Source organism: Balearica regulorum, chromosome 8 (genome assembly GCF_011004875.1).
Source record: "Balearica regulorum gibbericeps isolate bBalReg1 chromosome 8, bBalReg1.pri, whole genome shotgun sequence".
NCBI lineage: Eukaryota > Metazoa > Chordata > Aves > Gruiformes > Gruidae > Balearica > Balearica regulorum.
Window position 1 is genome coordinate 27845352 of NC_046191.1, and position 15818 is coordinate 27861169.

General features: G+C 45.5%; 1 protein-coding gene across 2 annotated transcripts; it reads left to right on the top strand.

Annotated features, from left to right (window-relative positions):
• Positions 1-4: 4 nt before the first annotated feature.
• TADA1 (transcriptional adaptor 1) lies at positions 5-14907 on the top strand. 2 transcript variants are annotated; one of them, XM_075760257.1, is made up of 8 exons: positions 5-150; positions 388-479; positions 1628-1693; positions 8122-8219; positions 11035-11244; positions 12306-12457; positions 13456-13618; positions 14618-14907. In XM_075760257.1, exons 1-8 carry the CDS (start codon positions 77-79, stop codon positions 14768-14770), a joined length of 1008 nt encoding a protein of 335 aa, XP_075616372.1. In that variant the 5' UTR covers positions 5-76; the 3' UTR covers positions 14771-14907. The 2 variants fall into 2 exon arrangements, with proteins under 2 accessions (XP_075616372.1, XP_075616374.1); XM_075760259.1 differs by lacking the exon at positions 1628-1693.
• Positions 14908-15818: the final 911 nt, after the last annotated feature.

The window sequence follows — 15818 nt, forward strand, 5'->3', positions numbered from 1 at the left end:
GGCTGCCGCCGCGCTTTGCGGTACTTTGCGGCGCGGGGGAGAGAGACGAGGGGTTCCGCTGCCGCTCTCGCCGGTGATGGCGACGTACGTGAGCGAGCTGGAGGCGGCCAAGAAGAGCCTGAGCGAGGCGCTGGGCGAGAACGTGAAGCAGTGAGTACGGCGGGGGTGTCTGGGGCGGTGGGCCGAGCCCCAGCTGCGGTGGGGGCGTCCCGCCGGGCCTGGCCTGTGAGGGTGGCGCGGGCCGTTCGTCTTCTCTCGGCCTTCAGGGCGCTGCGCGTTTGTAGCGCGGCTGTGCGGAGGCCTCAGCGCCGCCTCGGGCCCCTTCGCGCGGCTGGCGGAAAACAGGGGGTTTTGTTTGGTGTCTACGCCTTCCCTGCTCTTCTCTAGGTACTGGGCCAACTTGAAGCTCTGGTTCAAGCAAAAGATCAGTAAGGAGGAGTTTGACTTGGAAGCACGCAGGCTTCTCACGCAAGACAATGGTAAATGGACATCTTGTGTTTGCTTCCCTGCTGTCTCTGATGCTGCCTTGCCCCTGCCAGGTCTGGGGGGAGCTCCTCCCTGCTGCATGTTGCTTCCCAAACAGGGAAATTGTTGTGATGGAAACGGGACTGGCCAGAGCTCTGATGGTAACAGAATTAAAAAGGTGGGAGCTGCCCTGGCCTGCAGGGGAAATCTCTTTGTGGCCGTAGCACTGACAGGCAATTTGGTCTGGTGTAAATATGGTAAAACAGTACAATATGCTGTCTCAGCAACCAGGGAGATGTTTTCTTATGTCACGGTAGAGGCCCAGTCCTTTCCATGCTGCACTCTCCCTTTGGTTGGGACTGAACTGATGGTGTGGCTGAAGGGGGGGAGGGAACCCCTAAATTCACCCAGCTGATTCTGTAGCAGGCAGATCCCCTTCCTGGCCTTTAGGGGTGGCAGGTTGGAGCACTGAAGGAGTGCCTTTGTCCTCACCTCTGCGTGGGTCCACAAATGTTGGTGGGTGTTGCTGAGAGCACTGTGGGGGCTCCTGACTTCCACATTCATGATCCCTGTGGGGAAGGGCAGGGAGTTTGTGGGTGCTTGGGCTCAAAGGCCAAAGAGGATCTTGTAACCTTCTGACTCTGCTTATGAAGTTTGTCTTTGCTCTTTCTAATGTGTAACTGCTCACTCTGTGTTCCAGTAACCCTTCTGCAAGAAAGCTGCTTTTTGTCTAGAACCTGTTTTATTTAACGTCATCTTCCTGGGGCTGGCTCTTACTTTGTCCTTCTCTAGCAAAGCCAAAAGCCCTGCTACCAGAAGTCTGCGTGGCAGGAGGGATAGCTGATCCTCCTCTGACTGGCTAGCTGCACCAGATGTTTCATGTTGTGTGCTGTAGGACTAGATTTGCGTGTGTGTGGCATGCTGAGAGTTAACTTGTTTCCATGCCATGTGTTAATATCCTTCTTGTTAGTGTGGTAGTAGCAGATTCATGGTTCAGTCAGAAGAAAACTCAAAAAACCCTAAATTGAAAGCTGTGCCTATGTAGCTGAGCATGTGGGGGAAACATGGCTGTGAAAAGGCATAGTGAGCTACTTCAGGATTGCTTTGAGGGGGTGCCTCTGTGCACTGCTGTGTTGCTAATGAACTGTCTGTCTTTACACAGTTCACTCTCACAACGATTTCCTCCTGGCTATTCTTACCCGATGCCAGATCTTGGTTTCTGCACCAGGTGAGTCCTAAGAAGCCTCATTTAAAACAATCACGTAGTAATGCTTTGCCACATGTGTGTTTGGGTTTTGTACAAGGCACTCTTGATTTTTCTGAGCCTTAATATTCACGTTCTTTTTGCCACACAGGCCAAAGGATAGCAAAGTAGTGATCCAGCTGAATTCAGCAGAGATGCTTTTATAAATTAGCTGTGTGTGCTTGATTAGAGGCTGATGCTGGAATGCTGTGTGTGATAAGCTGGTTTGACTTCTGGATTGGGTCTGTGCTGTGAGCTGAAGCATAAAGGGAGATGCTGCTTTGTCTTGTTCTGCTTTGCTTATTGCTGCCTCTCTCTTCTGAACTTGATGATGCTCCTTGTTCTTCTCTCTGCTGGGCATATCATTTTGGGGAGCTGGATTTTCCTGACTGATCTTGAAATCAAGTGGGTATCTGATAGAAAAATGCTTACTGTGAATGCTTACGGTGAGTCTTGATTGAGCTATGGCTAATTAATCCAACCTCCTGCAGATAGCTAACTTTTTAACTTTGTAAGCAGTTAGAATGGCTGTTGTCAGGGTTGCAAGATAGGTTTTGTTTGGTCTTCAAAAGAATTCTCAATCCAGGGATCTGATAGGAAGGACAACTGAGCTGCAATTCAAGATAGGAAACTGCTGTGTAGTAAGGGAGAGAAAATTATTGTAGCTCTGATGGGCTGAGCCCTGAGACAAGTTTTTTTTTTTTGAGAGGGGAGAATACCTGTGTTTTTAGAGTACCTGATGTAACTGGAGGAAGGAAAAAATGCAAATTTTATGGATACCCACAGCTTTTTTGTTGTAGCTGGTCCTTAACTATACCAGCTGTGCTAATTAAATACTAACCTCCCCCACCTCCAAACTTGCTGTGTTTGCTCTTGAACTTTACAAGCACCTTTCGAGTCCCAGGCTGGTCCTCCTTAGTGGTTTGCACTCACGTAATTCAGAAGATTTATGTCTAAATCTTGCTGCTCCTTGCTTTTGACTTAGAGTACTTACAGCTGGACTATAAAAGGAAAGTACAAGAACAGTGGTTCCCCTGTGAGTATTACCTGAAGTAGCTGAGTCTAAATTAGGAAGGGAGGAAGGAGAGAGTGTGCATTCTCTGAGCTCAGCACTGGGCTGATGTGAGCATTGAAGTAGGCTGTAGCCCAAATACCTTGTTTCTGAGTGGCAGTAGGCAGGTTAGAGCCTGTTGCTGTTTGACTGAAGCTGGGGTTGTTTATTCCTGTGTGTGCTGCTCTGTGCTTAACTGTATTGAATTTCATTTGTTTCTTTGTCCAGTCGCTTAGTCTTGTGCAGCTTTTCTGCAGCCTCTGGTCAGGCTTCATCTTTCCTGGCTTGAATAGCTCAGATTTGTCAGCAAATTCTACCAGCTCCCCAGAACCCCTTTTCAAGGCTGTCTAGGAATGTGCTCAAAGTATGAGCCTCAGCACAAAGTAGTGTGGTGCTCCACAGGTGCCTTCTGTATGCTCATTACTTCCTCACTGACCTTTTTAATTTCAAGTCCTTGCAAGGACTTTTCCTCTTGTCTCACTGAAGCTTACTCTCTTTAAGAGCCCTTGAAGCACCCTTCTTTGTAGTGCTTCAGCAGATTGGTGACAGTGTGTAATGGAGTGCTAGCTGACCAGATACCTTGCCAAGCGCTGACCAGCTGGTCACCTCCAGTGCTTTCAGGCAGGCTTTTGTTGGCTCTTTGTCCACAGATCTGCGTAAGCCAGCTTGGAAAAAATCAGTTTATTGATGTACTTGCTCTTACAGACATGGTTTAGTGCTCTGCTGGTCCCTTCTAGGGTCTCTGTTTTGCTCTGCTCAGCTCAGTGCAGAGTCTCCCGAGGATTTGGGAGCTAGCCTGTACTGAGATACCTCCTTCTGGACTGATAGACCTATCGCATGTTTTACTTGCCAGTCTGCTGTGTGCGGCATAGTGAATTGTACGTGCAAGCCCAGGGAAGTGCAGTATGAGTAGAATACTAGACAGTATGTCTAGATTTCTTTTTCTCCCCCTAGATGCCAGTTTCACACCTGCTAGTTTTCTGTTGTTTGGTTTTTTTACCTCTGTATAAGAATGGAAAGCTAACAGACTTTTCTCTCTGCCACTGTCTTTTGGGTAGAAGGCGTTTACTTCATGATTCATGGAAACAAGTAACTTTAAAGAAGTGTGCTTGATGCACTTGGCATGCCATCGCGAGTGTTACTGACTTTCCACCTTTGTGTGAGAGAGACAAGGGGGAAAGAACCATCTTAAAATGCTATTTTGTATTAAAAAAATTGTGTGGTTAGTGTTAAAAGTGTACTTGATATTGTGGCATTTGGAATAGGAAACCTCAGGGAAGGTATTTTTCAGGAGTGATTATAACACATGTTGACCCATGCAAACAAACCCACCTGATCCAGATTTTGCTGCTCTGGTAGCACTGGTTTCACCTGGGCTTATAGGGGAGTGCTGGGTGAATGTGACCCTTTGGGAGAATGCTTTCCATTTCTCCCTCATCTGCCTAGGCTGTTAGTCAGGCAAACTTCAAATCCCAGTTCAACAGCCTGTGTGGACTTGGCTTTTGGTGTTTAGGACTTGGTGGTGGAGAGGGAGGGAAGTTCATACCTATTCTGATGTGAAGAATGACTGGTTGCTTTAATTCCTGCTGAGTTCCCACTTAGAGCACAGCAGGATCCTGAGAATCCTAAATCTGACTTCTCTGCCCTTTTTAAAAATGGGTGATGTTCCCTCTGGTAGCCATGTTTGTAAAAAGACACCCATAAATACTCAAGTGGCACTCAGCTGTAACAAAGCTGGGAAGCTGTGAAAGTGTCTGAAGAGAGGAATATCCCAGAAATGTGCTGTGTAAAATACTAGAGAGCGCCTTAGCAGTGATTTTAGGTTTGCTATACCAGCCTGAGCAGTGTGGTATACTTCCCATTACAAGGAAATAGTTTTTCTTTGGCGTTCTCTTTTTACTAATATTTTCAGAAGTGCTTTTCTGATTTTTTTTTTGTCTGGGGATTTTCTTCCCAAAAAAATTCCATCAAGAGGAACTCCAGTTTAAAGCCTTTCTTAACTGTGCATGGACTTGCTTGCTAAGCTTGTCTTGTTTATTGGATGATTGCAAGCCATCAAGTTAGCAATGTTTCTTGAGTTAACACATCCCACTTGAACTGTTACCTCCCTCCTTAGCTAAATATTAACAAAAAAACTGAGACAATTGCAAGCACTTGAGTTTGTGATGTTAGGATTTAATTTAGTTACACATAATCTAGAGCCAACTAAGAGATGGTTCAGTGAATTAGAGCACTTGCTGGGACAGTGGGAGCATTTTATTATATCAGGGTTTCCCACAGGCTTTGCTTGAAGGGCTGCCAACTGTGAGATGGGCTCAGGTTGTTTGTGTTTCACTTCTCCCCAGAGAGCTGGGAAGGGAGGAGAAGGAAGAAAATGAGTGTGAGTTGTTGACAGAGGACAGTCATCAGGATATATTTGACTAAACCCTTGTTCCTGCAAGAAAATAAAAACCCACCCAACTGAAGATCAAATAAGTGAGGGCGGGAAAATGTATGTTTCCTGTGCCTGGCTGCTTTTCTGTCCTGACTTTCTCTGTATCTTTGTCCTTTCCTCCTGTGTGGTATTGGTGCAGCATGTCAAGAAAACCTGACATGCTCTGTCTGGCATGGCTGGAGCCATCACTGCAGAGATGTGGCAGCTCTTAAGAAAACATTCCTACTTGTTGCTCATCTTTGAAGGCATATCAGCAGACACTGCTGTGGCTTGTTAATGTCTAACTCTCTTGCTAGCAAGATTAAATAAAAGCTGCTAATATCTCTGAAGTTTCACACCTGAGCCAACCCAGCCTTGTCATTTGTGGCCAGGAAGACAAGTACTGATTTTCTTAGAATACTAGAGGGAAATATTGCTTTCTTCATCTAGTACAAGTCAGGCTTGGTAATATGAAAACCTGGAAAAAGAGCTCCCAAAAAATTGGCTTTGGGCTCATTATAATAGGGAACAGGAGATGGTATCTTGCCTTTCCCTTGTTCTAAGCTAAATCTGGCTAAGTTTTTGTTAAATGTGCATGCTGAGATTCAGTTAAGTTGCATCTTTCGGATCTACTGACAAAGCCTAAAAATTTAATTGCCATTTAGTTTGAAAGTTACTATATCACTTTTTTAAAACAAGGCATTTTAAAAATTTACACTCTGCTCTAACCTATTCATCTGTAATACATTGTCAGATAAAAGGGGGGTGTTTGCTATTTCTGTCTCCATCTGTTCCACTTTTTGTGTGTCTGCCACCTGTTCACACAGCTAGCTAAGGATACTTTTGTAAGCGAGGCTGCGAAGGAGCTGTATGAGACTCCTCCTGACAAGGAGGAAGGGTCTGGGGTGATGCTGTGAGCTAGAGAGATGTGCTTTTATTGAAAGCTTTGAATTGGGCCGGGTAGCTTCTGTGTCTGTCCTTAACACACCTAATCCCCCCTGCCTAGGAGGGGTCTGACCTGCTACGGAGGAGAGGAGGAAGAAAGGACTTGTCTGTAAAGAGCAAAATATCTTGAGAGGAGTAGTGTTATTTTGATAGAACCAAAGATGTAAGTACTGACATCTCAATGAAAGGCAAGGGTGGTCCTTGAGATGATTGTCCACAGTGGTTTCCCACACCCCTTTGTTAGGGCCTCTACTGCAATGTTGTAGTGATGAGTAGTGACAGCTTTGTGATTTTTGGAAAGGGTTTATTTATTATCTTTTAATTTCCTATAATTGACCAATGGATTTTGATGATAGGGTTTGTTGTAGACTATTGGTTTTCACCTTACTAATAGGATGTAGCTAAACTTTTTAGTTACTTTTTTTATAGGGATCTCTGTGTGTAGGTTGTTTTTAACACCTTCTTAGCAGCTGTTTAAAAACTTGACCTGAATCCTCTGGTTTAGCCTGATCCTTAAAGTCATGTTTTAGAACATTTTTCATGGCAGAGGACACTGCTCGTGCTTCAGCCATGAGTGTGGGAAGCTCCACATAGCCAAGGACTTCCAGCCAGCCTCATCTTTTATAAACAGGGCTGTAGTGTAACTGTATTTATGAATTCCTGATTGCAGCAAATCAAACATGGTTGTGAGAGCTGGATGCAAACACACAGGTTGATGTGAAACTGCTGTTGAGCCACGGCAGCCTGCGGTGACAGGAGAGAACCAGAACAGGTTGCGAATGTGCCTGAGGTTGGCCAAGTTGTAGGATGGCTGGTGTCACTCCTTGTCTGTGGGAAATGGCAAATGCTGGCTCAGGCATGGCCAGGCAACCTCCGAGACGTTGCTGTGCTGTCAGCACTGCCTGGCAGCAGAGCTCCAGCCTGCACTTTGGAGGCAACTGCAGTACCTTCAGAACAGAGTTGTCTGAGCTCCCTGGAGGAGGGCAGGGACTCCAGCACAGGGTGGCATGCTCTGCTCCAGAGGAAAAAAGGTTTTCGTTCACTGTGCAAAACCAAGGGACGATACCCGTGATGCAAAGCAGAGACTGCCTCTGTAGCCACAAGAGGGCTGTCCAGTCTTTAGGTTGCACTTCTTCAGTGTCAGCAAGTGCATATGCATCCAATGCAATGTTGTCTTAAGTCCTGAAGGAATTGTGTGTAGATCTTGTAAACCTGTCAGCAGGAAATCTACTAGGCTGTCCTTGCCAAGAGTTGTGTGGCTATCAGGATGTGATTTGACCTACTGTAGGTGTCAAACAGCTTTTGAGCAGTCTGCTCAAGGTGACATGAGTATATGTATTTATTAGTACTACACAGTAATCTCTCTTTCAGCTGCTTGCCAGTTCTGGTCAGTCACAAGCTCACTGCTCATGTTGGTGGTGTCCTGCTCCTGGGCTCAGCAGCCTTTGCAGTTCTTTCCCCCTCTTCTTTTCCCTCTGTATAACAAGAATCAGCTGTGATGTTTAACAGGGATCTGAGACAAAGTTTGCTAAAGCTGATGGGGAACTGTAAAGGCAGATGTAATGAGTTAGACTGCTCCATCCTGCTGGTAGGAGGTCAGGTTAGCATCTGGCCTGATCTAAGAGTTGGTGGGAGGAGAATCCCCCTCCAGGCAAGCTCCTGTCATCTTCCTGATGGAACAAATGGCTTGTTCTTTCCTTGTGGCTTTTCTTTGAGGTTGTGCTCGTCGCTCTCACCTTCCGCTGTGAGTTTGTGATGTACGGACAGAAATTTCTACTTAAGCAGAGGGTCACGAGTGAGTCAAGCTGGCAGGGGGACTGACAAGGGAAGGGAAAGGCTGCCAAAAGGATTTTCCCCTGAGAAGCCCTTTGGGCTGTGGCTCTTGGTTTTGGCTTAAGGCTTAGCTGGGCCCCAAACATTAAGGGTTTTCCTTGTGAACAGTTTCATCCTGGTCCTAAATCACAACACCTATCAAGTGTGCCTTTTTTTCTTTTCAATTTGTAGAAGGTGCTGGATCTCTGCCATGGCCAGGTGGCTCTGCAACTAAACCTGGAAAACCTAAAGGAAAGAAAAAGATCTCTTCAGTTCGACAAAAGTTTGATGTAAGTCTCCATGTCAAATGGTTGTGGCTCTCTGATGTTCTGTTGGGGGTGAAGAGCTCTGCGCAGCATGCAGATTGTGTTACTACCAAGCGTGGTTGAAGTCCATCACATGCAATGATGTATACTTGTTTTGAGTTCTGGTTTGGAGCAGGAGCTGGGGGTTAGTAGCTGCTGCCTCTCTTGTGGAAGCCTCTTGGGAGAAAGGCTGCAGTGTGACCTGGCTTTGTTAGACACCAGAGAATCCATGGAAGTACACCCAAATGTCAAATTTGCAAAAGCTTGTATTCCAAGAACCAACTTCACACAACTGCCAAATTCTTGAAGCAGAAGTGACTTCCTCTTTATTCAGGCAGTCAGGCAGAATTCCATGATTGTATGATCCCCTCCACAGGACTCTGCAGTGCAAGGTGTTAGGTGTTCCTTGGGTGGAATGTTTTTAGAGGGTCAAGTTATTTCAGAATTGAAAATGCTTTGGAAAGATGCTCTCTTCTGGTAGGTGGCAGAGAAAACATGCAAGATCCAGTTCGCTTTGCAGCGAAGGCTCTGTACGTCCCTCTGGTACCATCACACGTCTGTTCTGCAGTTGTTTCTGTGCTGCCAGACCAGTGGCGGGGGGGGGCCGGGGTGAAAGAGGATCGGGATGAGGCACTGTCTTCCACCGACAGGTTTGATAAGGCAGTTTGAATTAACAGTTTGTTGAAAGGGAGAGTGTCTGTCTCTTACTGAGCCAGATTTATCATAGTGATCCAGTTCAGCTCTCTGGCAAGGCAGAAAACTAACCAAACAAAAAAGACCCCAAACCCCACGTTTTTCTTGCTGGTTTATTCAGCTGGATCAGCATTCCTTGTGGTTGGATGAGTGCAATGCCAGCACAAAGAAAGATAAGGCTGTGGATAGGGGAGAAAGGCAGGCCTATGAAACCTCCTGCTCTTAAGCTGTGAGAAGTTAGCTTGGCTCACTGAAGTGCATACCGCACTTCTAGGGACTGTAATTAGATGCTGTGTGTGTGCTTCAAAGGGGTGGGAGTCGGGCTGAAGGCTCATTGTATTAAGAAACTGCCGAAATATTTTGCTGCATTGACAGCTGTGACCTGAATTCTCATGGCAGTCTGTGTTAGCTTTTTGTTTTAAAACTTCACTGTAACTTTTCAGTAACAAGTAGAGGAGAGCTTGAGAAGCAAATTGCGATGTAGTAGAAGTCTTGGAATTTGGCTTACTCGGATGCCCCTATATTATACCACATTTCTAGTGAGTGTTTGTGCACATGTTCCTGGAATGCTTGGTAGTAAGTACTGTATGAATTTTATGTTATGATTAATGGGCTTGTTTATTACTTGTAGAATTCCTGGGTAGTGTGAAATTGAAGTGCCTTGATATTTCCTGATGTTTCCCTCACTAGTTGGAATAACAGCTGTGAATGACCACGGGTTCATTCCAGCTGGCTTCTGTTCTTCCAAACCACATTCCTCTTAAGAGTTGCTTACATCTTGAAGGTTTTTTTTCCAGACATACAGGCATGTAGCTTTCCTGTAATGAAAGCATAAGTCTTCAGAATTACAAGGAGGGAAACCTGCTTTCACATCATTAGTGGGTGGCTGGTTTTTCACTCTGAGTTAAATGCCACACTGTCCTTTGAATAAAGCAGCCCCCCTTCCTCTCCTGAAACTAAGATGTGAGAAATCCACTCTGCTGTATATTCACTGTTTATATTTAAATTATGCGTTTGTCTTGATGCCCTGTAAGAGCCTTGTGGCAATCTTCATTCCAGAGTCACCAGATTTGTGGCTTGGGGAGCTGAGGGATGGGAGTTGTGGGAGTACTTGATGAGCCAGGGCCATGTTTTTCCCTTGTGGGTTGGGGCTGGGCCAAGCACACGTCTGAGCCCAAGGATCAGTCATTCCTGTCTGCTTTTCCTTGGGACTGAGACTTCCAGGGACCCACCACAAGCACTCGGAGCTTGAGACACCAGCACATCAAGGGAAGGGTATTGTGCTGGAAAACATGTGGCCTGGGAAATGGGAGTTGCTACTTTCTGGTATGAATTCCTGTTCTGTGATGTTTTTTTCCTAAATAACTGAGTCAGTTCTGAAAAATAGCCATAATCCATCTCAGAATCAGTGGCTGCTCAGTAATACAGCTCTGCTTAGAGTACTGAAAGTGCACGCGGAGGCTAGGGTATGAAATTCAGAACTGGAATTTGGCTAAGTTGTTGCATTTAAAGCTTTAAAGAAACATAAAAATCACTTGGGAATTGCATCAGCTTAGGATCATGGTTTTTAATCTTGATGGAAACTGTACAGTTAGTAAAAATACACCCTTCTGTACAAGGAATGACTAAATAGATGAGAACTCTTCAGTGCAGAAGGACATGACTGAGATGTGAAAGTCCATAATATCGTCACTGACCTGGGTAGTGTGAACAGAGATAAAAAGAACAATGACTGACCACATTTGAGACTTAGAGGAGAATCAAATCAGTCCAGCAGGTGGGAAGTACAGAGCCAACCACAGGAGGTGTGGTGTTACACTGTAGAATTTCTTGCTGCAGGAGCTGTGGATACCCAAGTTTAGGTGGTTCAGAGTGCTGTTGGACAAGTTTATGGGCTGTTTAATAAAAGGCTGACAACGCTGGCTCAAATTTCTTCAGACACAAATCGTTGGGGATTGGGAGAGTATCCTGGGGAGGAATATCACTCTGCTTGTCCTACTGTGATATATATTCTTATAGGTGTTTGCTTTCCAACTGCAGAAGGGATGCTTGGCTAGATGAACCAAAGGGGCTGGTTATTTATCTTCTGCTGTTGTGTTCATACCAGCACCGGTTCCAGCCTCAGAATCCGCTGTCTGGAGCCCAGCAATTTGTGGCAAAGGATCCTCAGGAGGATGATGATTTGAAGCTGTGTTCTCATACCATGATGCTTCCTACACGTGGCCAGTTAGAAGGAAGGATGATCGTAACAGCGTATGAGCATGGGCTAGACAATGTCACAGAGGAGGCAGTCACCGCCGTTGTGTATGCTGTGGAGGTGAGACTGGGCTGAGCAGTGGTGGTGGTCTCGTTGTACCAGCAACAAAAGGCTCTGTGTGCACTATGGGGTAGTGTCCTGCAGTGGGGAGAGGAAACCCACTTCTCTAATTGCCCATTTGCCTCAGGAGGAGTAAGACAAGAATCAAAGGGCTTCCAGATTTGTGGCATCATAGATGTCAGGTCTTGGATTTCTGCCTGCAAGTGTTAATCGAAGTACTCTAAAGTACTTTATATGCAAGTTGTTATTAAAGTAATTAAAGAACTCCAGGTGTGTTTAGCTGTTTTGGAGAATGCTGTTCTGGTCACTTAAAACCAGTGACAGAACAGGAGCTCTAGTTTAAACAGTTCTATTAAAAAAAAAATAATAAATCCATTACAAGTGCAAGTATCTGGCATGGAAGTAAAGTGACAGAATTGGGTAATCCCTGCAGGTGAAGTGCCTGTTGTTGGTTTTGGCCATCACTGGTGCATTACCTGATATATCCCAGGGATGATACGGCCATTGCTTGGATGGCTTTCTGGAGTCAGGATCTGGAGGCCAACCTGAATTCCCCATTTGGGAGTGAGGCCAAATTAAGAAGCAGTTGTCAGCTTGTCTTTTTTCAGACAGTTGCTTCTCCAGTGCTTTCCAGGCAACTGAACAGTCTGAGAAAGAGAGTGGCTTCTCACTGTAGTTTTACGGGCAGTATTTCAGTACAAGTGTAACATCTACTGCCATTTATGAAATCTCTCAACTTTATCAAAGGGATCAGAGGTTGGGAATTTCCTAGCATTTAAGAAACCTCTTTGACATTTGAAGCAGCACATCACATATTAAAGTACAGTTCACAGGCTAACGCGTACGGTAATCTCACGCAGTGCCATGTTCTCTGTAGCCAGCTGTATCAGATGGCAAAATTGCACTGTAACTTGTCCAGATCTCAGTTCCCTTATGCCTTTAGTTCCTTCTGGTCATAGCAGCACTACTTCTGTCTTGCCAGTTGGTGAGGCACTTCTCATAACTATGGCTTGGTAGGGCGAATAAATCGGCCTGTGTAATGTGATTGTTTTTCACTGCAGAACCATCTTAAGGATATTCTGACATCTGTGATATCCAGGCGGAAGGCCTATCGTCTGAGAGATGGCCATTTCAAGTATGCGTTTGGAAGCAACGTTAACCCTCAGCCATACCTGAAGAACAGTGTTGTTGCTTATAACAATTTAATTGAGTGGTAAGGAGCTCTCAGTGCACTCCTAATTTCAAATGCAGTTTGCTAGTCCTGCAGTTACTCTGTGGTTTGGTTTCTTTTTTTTTTTTTTTGAACCTGTTAATAGTGGTGTTTAGCTTTCACTCACTGAGAAGGTATCAGTACGGAGGACTGTACAGCTAAACAGGGAGGGAGAATATGGGGATTTCTCAGCAGTGGAGTGTAGGACAGTGTTAATTCTCTCTCTCCCTTGCCTTTGTCCATCAATTGATGAAGGTGACTCCTGGCCCTCAGTGTCCTTAGTAATTATTGCTTTTTGGAAGCTGTAGTGAGTGACACAGGAACTTTCCTGCTCTTGGCTGAACTGCCCCTGGGCAGCAGAGCCCTGCGCAGGGGCGCTGCGGTTGCGCCACAGGAATGAAATGTCAGTGAAGGCCTGTGGGACACTGCCATCCTGTCACTTCCTGCATCCAAATGTAGTTATGGTTCCTTGGCAGGCCTTTTCAGTTAGCAGAGCTTCGAGGTCATCTTGTTTTCCAGAGTCTTGATGTCAAACAGCTTGTGCTGTGCATCTGGCAGCACGTGTGCATGAGAAGACAGTTCTGTTTGTCTGTGACTGCTTCTAGCAGTTGACAGGAGGTCGTGGGTCTTTTAAGATTTGATTGTAGCACTACAAATGCAATCCCCTCCAACCAACTCTGCCTAACAGCTAATGCTTTTCAATTTAATATTGTGGGTGCCTTAATTTTTAAGCAGGGTAGAAACTGTTGGCTGTAAATAAGTTGCCCAATTGAGATGAGTTACAAAGCAGGTTTGAAGCACACTGATTATTGGTTTGCACTATTTTTATTAAACTGGAATTTTAAAGATATTTTAATTACAGCTGAAATAATTTTATGTATGTAAGGGCTATGTCATCTGATAGAGAAAAGCAAACCCTGGGGCCAAGCCCCTACTGTGTGACTCTCAGAGGTGGTGCTGTTTTCTTGACTGGAAGGTTCTACTGCCTGCTCTCTCTGCAGCCCTCCAACGTGTGCAACACCTTCTGCTGGTCAGAGTTTAGCTCCCCAGCCCCTGCCCGACGATGCTGAGCAGCAGGCGGCTCTGCTCCTGGCGTGCTCTGGAGACACCTTACCAGCATCCCTCCCGCCAGTCAACATGTATGACCTTTTTGAGGCATTACAGGTAAGCTGCTCACGTAACACTGTTGTGTCGCAGCGCTGTCCTGAGTACCAGCTACCAGTCTCGGATTTAGTTTATGTGCGTGGAGGGGGATTTGATTTCTCCTCTTACAGTCTGTTTCCTTCTTTCCCTCTCAAACTTAAATTTTTTAGCTTTGACTAGTTCCCACTACTCGATAATGTTTAACATAGCTCATGGTTTAATGCCTGTTCTGCTCCCCTTGGTCAGAGTTGATGAGGAAATCCCTGTCTCTTCTTACAGCTACGTAAGAAGGGTAAACTCTTCCTCCGTAGCAAGGCTGCAGTGATTAGATCAGAACTGAGCTAGACTGAGATTTTGACAGCGATGCAGCAAGATGACTTGCCTGGCATGTCTGTTCTTACTCCTCGTGTTCCACCCTGGGTACTTAGATGAATACTTGGTCCTGGCATGTGGGCTGCTGCAGTGGGCTAGCTATGCTCACCCCAACCCTGGGGAGGTGTCTAAGGTAGGCCGCATGAATCTTCCTGCGGAGATGCATGCCTCTGGTTCCTTCCCTCTCCAGCAGCTCTGGGGACATTCAGGCTACTTAAAATGTCTAAAATTAGCTCTGAGGAAGTCCCCCTTGATCTCTGCTATTGTGAACAGACCTTGGGATTTTGTCTCAAGGCTATGGAGGCAGACTATTTTTTGTAAGAGCTGTAACTAAGCATTTGTCTTGCATGTTTAGTCAGATAGAAATGTTGTTTGTAAGACTTTGATGACAAATTGTTGTTTGTCATTGCAAGAGCAAAATGACCGTTTCCTTACCTTGTTACTCCCTTACGAAATGGTGTAACAGGTGGTTGTTCTGTGCTGGCAACGTGGCAGTGCTGGCAAGCTGCAGCTCTCCTCATGTGTGACAGCCTGTGTTCCTGCTCTGCAGGGCTGGCCGATCGGCTGGTAGTAAAGAGAGGTTCTTGCGTGGGCAATATGGGGAAATGTGTATGAAAGCATGAAACGTGTTTTCTAACGTATCTCCAGGTGCACAAAGAAGTTATTCCTGCACACACTGTCTACGCTCTAAACATTGAGAGAATTGTCATGAAACTCTGGCATCCAAACCATGAGGAGCTACAGCAGGATAAAATCCATCGCCAGCGCCTGGCGGCAAAGGAAGGCCTCCTGCTCTGCTAGAGCTAGGCAGCCATTGCAGGCCTTGGAGGGCTGCGGTGCTGTTCCTTGGACTTGATGTTCGGATGCTTCTTACAAACCTGCGTCAGCATTTCAAGGATGATGTAAGTTATGAGTAAACTTTTCCTATGGAAATATGACTGAGTTGCAGTACACTTTCTCTGCTTCCCTGGAGTCATGTGCTATGGAGTGCATGCAGCAATCCCACTGAATTGGAAAGGAGAAACAGGGGATTTGTTTGCAAAGACTTAGGGGTTTTTGGTTTTGCTTTTTTTAAATAAATGTGCGAGTGGAAAGAGTTGGTTTTAAATAAGGTGTGTTTGTGTTTTCTTTTGTGAGCATAGGGAATCTGCCTGCTTGCCCTCCCTTCCCAGGTAGTTTCCCTTCTGAGCTCAGTCTCTAGGGGCCTCGTCCAACTTCTGTTGCAGTTGGTGGGATCCTTTTCCATTCATTTAACTAGAAAAGAGGTGACCTCTTGTGAAGTGAAGATGAGCAATTCTGTAAGCTGACATTGTTGTTCTTCCACCAGAGGAACTTCTGATTAGAAACTCAGAAAACAAGGCAAAAAGGGGAAGGTCCTTTCTACTCTGCCTTTTGAACTGGTTTGCATCACAAAACAAAGGTGCACACTGTCATAGGAATTTCTTGCCAGTTACCAAAATATGCAATAAAACCAGGACTGTGAGTAATTTTCCTAGTCAGTCCTTGACTCACCTGTCTTGTAGTAGTTGTGATCAGATGTTCTAGTTGTTGGACCTATGACAGGAGGCAACCTCTGTGCCTGTCAGTACAGCTAAGGATTTAGCCATTCCAGCAGGCAGCTTGAGGTGGGACAGCAGCTCCCGAATACGTATACCAATTCACTGTCTTAGTGGGGCAGACTCCCTGGGTTTGCAGCATGAACAAGATGTCTTGTATTACTTCATTGTAAAAAAAAAACAAAAAAAAAAACAAAAAAAACCAAAAAAACCCCAAACCAAAACAAAAGCAACAAAAAAACCATATGCAGCCTCATATTACTTCATGGGGAGTGTGCAGATCACTGTGTAAG

Bases quoted from the DNA above. Each gene is read 5' to 3' on its own strand.
- TADA1 (XM_075760257.1), top strand. From the start codon at position 77: ATGGCGACGTACGTGAGCGAGCTGGAGGCGGCCAAGAAGAGCCTGAGC. The intron at 8,220-11,034 runs GTAAGTCTCCAT...TGTTCATACCAG, and splicing joins CAGTTCGACAAAAGTTTGAT to CACCGGTTCCAGCCTCAGAA. The intron at 11,245-12,305 runs GTGAGACTGGGC...TTTTCACTGCAG, and splicing joins CCGTTGTGTATGCTGTGGAG to AACCATCTTAAGGATATTCT.